Below are 8138 nucleotides of genomic sequence, written 5' to 3' on the forward strand. Positions count from 1 at the left end.
GTCATCATGAGAATGAAGAAACCATTAATCAGGGCTGCCAGGTCTGGATGCAGCCCAGTTGAACAAAACTAGCGCGATACCAAAACTTCAAATTGAAAACCGTTGTACATGCAAAATCATGACTTTGTAATATTTACAAAGTGAAATCACAACATACATTTTAACAACGGTTTTAAAATGATGCACTTTTCTTAAGTACTTTTTTCACCAAATTCCTAAATGGTCTTGTGTCGCAAATATTCATAAATAAAGACTAGCTATGAACATGAGTCAGTACAAAATAGACTAAGCATTGACTGTTTGCATCAATAAAATTCCAACTTACTTATTTTGCTCACTAAAGGTTAATATAATTAACGCAAATAATGAATGTGAAATGCACAACTCGCAGGCAAAAAAGTAAAAAAAAATATTGTTAATATGCAAGAAAAACATGGATCTGGCAACACTTTGACTTTAAAGAACATTTTAAAATAATTTTAAAATATGAATGTGTTATTCAACAATTGTTCAGTGAAAAATAACTCTCCATGCGCCATATGTTTGTAATGAATTGATTTTAAGCATTATTAGATATTGTTTTTGTTTTTTTTCAGTTAAACTTTTGCCTTTTCTCTTTGCACACTGCAGAGTGAGTGGGAGTGAGAAATGTTTCTCTACACAGCTTTTAATTCTTTACTTTAATGCACTTTCCTATTAAATCTTAAAACTTCACACTCGTTGCACCTGCTTTTTACTCTGGCGACGGCCCATCAGGAGGTGTAGCAAAACAAACCTGCTGTGTGAATTTAAAGAAGGTTGTCAGCTTGTTTTTCTTTGCCAGCATCAAAACACACATTAATTAGCCTCAGAAATGAACTTGTGTCTCACAAATAGCTAAATACACTACAGGTGGTAAATTAAAAAAAGAAATGTTTACTGAATCCTGCTTGGTTGGAATGAAAATGTGCAACCACACCGCCTCACCGCAGATAAGACCGGACACCAAGTATTAGCGAAAAGATACTGAACCATTGATTTTTCACCTCTTGATAAAGGGTATCTTTATCTTGCTTAATCGAGATAAGATCGTGGATCTTATTGACAACCTGCTACTATTTAGTTGTCCGGATTTTCTTCCTGCCGGCTTTTCATTTGTTCCAGTTGACCTGCTATATAAGTATGCATGTAAGCAGTTGTGTTATATGGCTGTACTTATCATCAGATACAAAAATACCAGTGCTGCTATAGCCGATGAACCGATGTCAGCAGATACAATTATGGCCCCGTTTATGCCTCCCGTCATCATTAGAACAGATTAGCATTTTTGCCTGAAGTAGACTGGAGATGCTGCGTATAACAATTGTGATGTTATTTTACTGACAAGAGCATGTAACATAGCGAACTTCACAACTTAACAAATTATATATGCTGCATGTCAGGTAATTATGCTAACTAACTACAGGACATTTAGACATAAAAACAAGTTCTGGCAAAACAAGCTGATTACACGCTAGGTGTCTTCTTCTCTCCGTCTAATTCATAAGTAATAAAACACAATAAGATGTGCTGTCATTGGAAAATAATAAATGACTTGAAGCGTTACTGTTACTACTTCTGTTAATTATTTTCCTATGACACCACATCCCAACGTGATTTACTCCTATTTTGCCATAGTAATTTTTAAATGAATTAATGAACACATCATACTTCAACTATCTGTACAGCTGAGGTCTTAAGTTTACATACGCCTTGCAGAATGTGCAAAATGTTAATGATTAAAAAAATAATAATAATACGAGGGATCATTTTGAAAAAAAAAAATGCATTTCGTTTTTTATTTATTTCTACCCTGAATAAGTTATTTCACACAACAGATGTTTACATATATCCACAAGATGCAATAATAACTGAATTTACACAAATGAACCAGTTCAAAAGTTTATATACACTCGATTATTAATACTGTGTATCGTTACCTGGATGATCATCGACTGTGTTTATATTTAGTGATAGTTATTCATGAGTCCCTTGTTTGTCCTGAGAAGTTAAACTGCCCACTGTTCTTCAGAAAAATCCTCCAGGTCCTGCACATTCTTTGCTTTTCCTGCATCTTCTGCATATTTGAGCCCTTTCCAACAGTGACTATATGTTGTTGAGATCCATCTTTTCACCCTGAGGACAACTGAGGGACTCGTACACGACTATTACAAAAGGTGCAAACATTCACTGATGCTCAAGAAAGCAACACGATACATTAAGAGCCAGGGGGGTGTAAACTTTTGAACAGGATGATTGGTGTAAAGCTTCTAAAGGGCACATAGCTTCTGAAGGGCAGTACTAAATGAACAAAATAACATCTTTAAACAAAATAATAACAATTTATGTTATTAATGTTTGCAACTTTTATAACAGTTATGCATGAGTGTGTGCAGATTCTGCAAGGCATAAAATAACTTCCTTCATTAAATGACCTCAACTGTAGCTCTGTTAAAATATTGTAGAATATATGCCAAACAGGTTGCTGTAATCATTTACATTATAGTGGCTCTCTTGATGTTAATAAGATAAAAAAAAAAATGCACAGTCTTTTGGAAAGCAAAGCTCCTCTGTCTTGAAGGCTTTCCTGTGACGGAAAATGTCCATAAATGTTAAATAAACACCCCCTTTATAGTAAACTTCATTGGTTATCATTTTGATTTGTTAAATAACAATAAGAAAATTGGTTTATTATTAGTCTTAGATTATGTTGGGTGTCCCCCATACAAGTCCATATAAATGAACTTTTACTATAGAAATGATAAAATGTTAGAACAAGAACGTTAATATAAACCTGTTGTTAATATAAAGCTACTGTTATATAAAAAAATAATCAACACCTTCTGACCAATCAAGAATTGATCATTCAACAGTGCAGTGGTGTATTAATCTACACATATAATATGCACAATGAATTTCTTTTCTTGCTCCCACACACGGCTGTAATGTAATGCGCGCTGATGTACTCTAATTAGAGACAACTCAAATCCCGTGATGTTACTCTCTGCAGATGGTAATGCCTTCTACACACACACGTTCCTCTCATGTCCTTGCTGGACTAGGTAAGGCTTTTTATTTCCTTATTACTGCAGAAATATAATGTCTTTTTACTGGCTTTAGGCTGTTATTGGGTATAACTGTCTTCATTAATCTTTTAGAAAAATCAAGGCCTGAAACGAGCAGCGCTACCATATCTGAAGGTCCTGAAGGTGTGAGCGTGGGCCAATCCACAGAGGTAAACAGAATATTTTAATTATTCTAGTGAGGGGTGGCACCACTACTCCAAAAGTGGTGGGGTAAAATCTTTGTCTGAGAGAAGTTGTACATCTGTTATTAGTCTATAAAGACATACAGACTAACTATGTGTTTTGCTTTTAGCGCTATATGAAGCCAGGCTCTGAGTATAATACAGTAACAGAGCACAACACACCTTTTCATGAATATCAGGGTAGTTTGTTTCGACCCCACATGCTTCATTTTGCATTTTACTCGTCAGGAAGCTAATAACAGCAAAGAAATTCGGTCACAAAGTTAGATGGCACAAATTCTAAAATATATATTTTAAAAATCGAAGACATGTTCACGCAATAGTCTGTCTGTCTACAGTAGTTACTTGCTGTATTTTCCCAGCAAGCCTTACTTATAATATTTAAAGAATGTCATTTGAGGAATCGATTCAGAATACAGAATATGTGCATATGTCACTTAAAATGTTTAAACCTTAACGATACTGATTCAATACATGATTATTATGTGCCAGTGAGCGCCAAATACAGTTTACAGTTACCCCTTTATCGCTCATAGGAGATCCCCTTTAAGAGAAACCCTCCAGCTGAACTGGAAGTTTTGATTGGTTTTTCAACTGTGTCAGACCTGTCTGTTATTGCCTGACGTGATGGGTCACCACACCGGTATTTTAAAAATGCCGGGTCAAATGCCAGCTAGCCCCTGTTGCTCTGGTGGCCCTGATTGTAGTATTCACTTTTTTGGTTGACGGCTGAGATCATTGTATGAGCTTGCAAGTAAAATGATATTTTTGGACCTAGGATGAACACAAGATAACGTTAGGGTTAAGGTAAGGGCTAAAATAAGCACTAGGGTTAAGCTTTGCTTTAGAGATAGGGGTAACACACTTGCAAATGCAGTCTAGTCATGATATTAGATGAGAGGGCTATCTGATATCTCTCAGTACCGATACAGTAAAGCTATTAGGGCTGAGCAAGGTCTAATTGATGGCACAATAGGAATGAAGAAACAATTTTTATACACACACAAACACAGATGGGCAGCTAAATCAGATAAATCAAGATGTTTCAGGATTTGTATGAATCTACCATCTGGACTAGAAAGAAATCAACCCCAGCCTCGCTTCTTGATACCATTTGATGTATTTCTCTGACCATTGGTTGTGCTATTCCACAAAATGCAGCTCCTCAAAAATCCCAAATAACCTGCTTTTAAACTTTTGTTAACAGCCAAAAATGTAAATATACTGTATATTGATGTCTTTGTTGTGGTTGAGGGATTGTGGATCAAGTAGATCCTTGGTTTATTGTGGTTACATTATAATTAGAGTTAGGTTTAACCCTAACGAAAGGCATAAGGATTAGTGTTAGACTTCATCTTGAGCATTTGATTTACCTTCACAGGCCGAGCAGTTGAGCAGGTGCGAGCTGATAAGCGGCCAAGTAACGCAGAAGTGCTTTTGGGAAACTGAGGGTGAGTTTGGAGTTCCACCGAGTTTGTAGTGTCTCCTGCTCTTAGATAAGTATGACTGGAATGACAGCCCTGTATTTTCCTCTCATCAGGATGTTCATCAGCAGTGCCTACGTCTCCCATGAGCTCTCTGAGGCTTTTCAGACACTCATCCTTGTCTGGTACGTCTCAAGACTTGCTTAGTACTTTGACAACTTCTGTTTGTTAATAGAACAAAAGGTCAGCTTTGACAGATCATTAACTGGAGTGTGAGCTTGCTTAAGAGGGAGTTTATTATAAGCGCTCAAGCAAGATGTAAATGTCCGACCTTGTTGTATTCTGCCTGTCAGATCCCAGTGGCATTTATGAGTGTGTGGCTTTTCCCATGGAGCCATTCAGAAGAACAGAATTCAGTGGAGGACTGTGCATTCTGATACATGTATAAACATGTTGACCCTAAATCCATCTTGTATTACTTAGAGGAAAGCTCCACCCTGATTAAAGATTAAAAAGTTACAATGAAGTTTAATAGGAGAAAATATTTCAACAATCTCAAACATAAGGGATAATGGTTTGCTGTTAGCTCCAAAAAACAAAAGAGCAAGAGCACCCCCCTCACCATTTTCCTTCCATGTTCAGTGTCATATTAATGAGCCATTAATATAGTGGAGATGTTGGTGTAAAAGTTGGACTCTTCCCAGATTGCAATGCAGCTATATGACACAGTTGTACCGAGTTATAGCATAGAGTCTGCTCAGCTAGTCAAGATCTAGGAGATGACAATGGTGATGGTGGTATCATGTAAGTTGAAGCTGATCTGTTTGAGTTGAGTGTACATTTGAGGTAAAAAAAAATGTGTATTACAGATTAAAGGATTAAAGCACTGTTGGTAGTTGAACAGCATTGTGGGTAATGTAGTGAAAAGAGACCAACTTGTCGAAGCTGAAGCTGAAGCTGAATATTTATTTGTATTGTATTGCTGTATACTGTAGGTGCTTACTCATAGCCAGACCAGTCAAGTTAATGCTTGGTGCATGTTCACTTGTCTAAAGCAATGAAGCGCTGTGTGTATTTTGTCAGGGAGATCATTAGCTCTATCAGGTGAATCAGGGTCTACAGTCTCAGACCGGCTTCAGGGGGAATCCGTGAATTACGTCAACATCCCTGTTAGTCCCATGTCTAAACGACAGCTACACTACATGGAGCTGGACCTGCAGGACGTACAGGAGACTGGCCACACTGTCAGAGGTGAGCTACCCTGTCTTGTTTTATCATTACTGTGGCTGGGACAATATATTATCAATATTGTGATAAATTACGTCACAAGCAATGTCAATATTTTAGTAATGACTGGAAGCAGCTGAATATATGTTAAAGTGTTGTACTGAATCTTTACAATGTTGTGCAGAAATAAATAAAAAATCCCTCATTTTTTATGCAAACCTAAATATAGCAATACATAGTCTTTTAGAGAAATGTCTTCCAAAGTTCATCAAATGATCACCCACCTCTTCTCATTACCATCCATCTATTAGATTGTCTATCACTCCAACTTCCTGCACTGTGCCATATTACAGTTAATGCAGTATGACTTTTCTTGATGTTGAGTCTCTGCAGTCCTTTGAAAAAAAATTATGAAGATCCAGATGTGTAAATCTTATAGAGACATATCACAGAAGGCTTGTAACTATATTTGCAGCCTTGGTTCTACCAAGTATTGATCCAGGGTGTGAATACTTATGCAACCAACAAATGTCTGCTCTTTTTGTTTAATTAACCTTTGTGTAAAAATTCATTGGATTTTTAAATATTGGACATTGTGTAAATCAAATGGTAAAAATCCCAATTAAGTCTCTCTCAGTTCCAGGTTGTAGCACAACAAAAAGTGGTAAAGTTCAAGAGGGTGATTACTTATGCAAGGCACTATATAGCTGCCAATTAAGGCTGGAATTGTATGAAAAGTTCAAAGTATGTTAACCATCCAGCTTAATAATGTAATATCGATGCTTACATTTTAAAGAAGGAGAAATTAAAAGCCAGCTATTATATTTGGTGTGGGAACCAGCTGGAATATTTTAGAGACTTTATATAGATACTTACCCTACAGTAGTTTATTAAAATATAATTTCATCCATCCGTTTTCTGTAATGCTTATCCTACACAGGGTCGCGGGGAACCTGGAGCCTATCCCAGGCGACTTGGGGCACAAGGTGGGGGACACCCTGGATGGGGTGCCAACCAATCGCAGGGCATAGTCACACACATTCACACACTAGGGACAATTTATAGATGCCAATCAGCCGACAATGCATGTCTTTGGTCTGGGGGAGGAAACCAGAGTACCTGGAGGAAACCCCCGAAGCACAGGGAGAACATGCAAATTACGTGCACACAGGTCGGAGGTGGGAATCGAACCCCCAGCCCTGGAGGCGCGAGGCAAATGTTAAGAAGTGTGACTAGACAGAAAATTTATCATTTTCTTGAATATCACTAGATTTTGCAACTAGTTTTTCAAAGTAATCTTTATCTGTCTTAATTTTGTGAACCACACAAAGTCTGGTGGCATTTTTCTTTCTTCAATCATCCTTCAACACTTGCTGAAAACTAAAAAAAACTACAAAAAATAAAAACTTTTATGCATGAAAGCAGCTGTTTTCTTTTTACTCATCCAGACCTGATGTGACGCTGTTATATCTATACTTTTACAGCATAAGATTACCAGTATAAGTATATTTCTCCTTGTTATGGTATCCTTTTCTTGCTTATTTCTGGCTGTGGTCCACTGCTCTCCTGCATTTTAGCACAGTTATCTGTGCAATGAGTTTACATCAGCACGTCCTCAACGATGAGAAGATATTCAATGTAATCTTTTTACTTGCTGTTTGAAAGTGCTGTTGATTAGAAGTGTATAAGACTGCCATTGTTTGTGTGTATACAGGGGCCTCCAACACTAAATACGCACAGATTGACCACGCTGCTACAGAGACGGCTCAGAGAGTTGGAGCCCAGCATGCACAGGGCAGAGAGGAGAGGCTGCACGAACTGGAGCAAAGGAGACGAGGAACGCTGAACTAAACACACACTGAACTAACATGTTCCATAAACGAAGTACCAGCATCTCTCATGACATTCATCACCACACAGGATATTACCTTTAGCTTTATAAACCTCTGATTTTTATTACGAAATGCAAGGTTACTAGTAAGTAATAAAGTTTTGGATATTCTGACAGTAACTGCATTAACTGCACATAAAAACATTTTAAAAGGGGGCAAATTCATCTGATTTTGTGGTTTTATATATTTTATTGTATTATTACTTACTATTGAAGTATGCGAAGACTATAAAATACAGAGTCCATATACACTACTATTAGTTATGGATTTGATGTAAGTACTCTTGATAACTTGTAAATAGTCTACCTT

At 37.1% G+C, this 8138-nt stretch overlaps 1 protein-coding gene across 1 annotated transcript in view; it reads left to right on the forward strand.

Moving 5' to 3' along the window:
* Positions 1-8009, forward strand: part of dok7b (docking protein 7b) — a 47607-nt gene extending 39598 nt beyond the window's left edge. Inside the window, exons 8-13 of the mRNA XM_053621447.1 lie at positions 3029-3080; positions 3177-3253; positions 4668-4737; positions 4827-4895; positions 5794-5961; positions 7652-8009. Of these exons, the coding sequence (XP_053477422.1) occupies positions 3029-3080; positions 3177-3253; positions 4668-4737; positions 4827-4895; positions 5794-5961; positions 7652-7788 (573 nt within the window). The 3' untranslated portion in view covers positions 7789-8009. The remainder of the gene's footprint in view (positions 1-3028; positions 3081-3176; positions 3254-4667; positions 4738-4826; positions 4896-5793; positions 5962-7651) is intronic.
* Positions 8010-8138: the final 129 nt, after the last annotated feature.

The sequence above is a fragment of the Ictalurus furcatus genome, chromosome 3, assembly GCF_023375685.1.
Source record: "Ictalurus furcatus strain D&B chromosome 3, Billie_1.0, whole genome shotgun sequence".
Taxonomy (NCBI): Eukaryota; Metazoa; Chordata; class Actinopteri; order Siluriformes; family Ictaluridae; genus Ictalurus; species Ictalurus furcatus.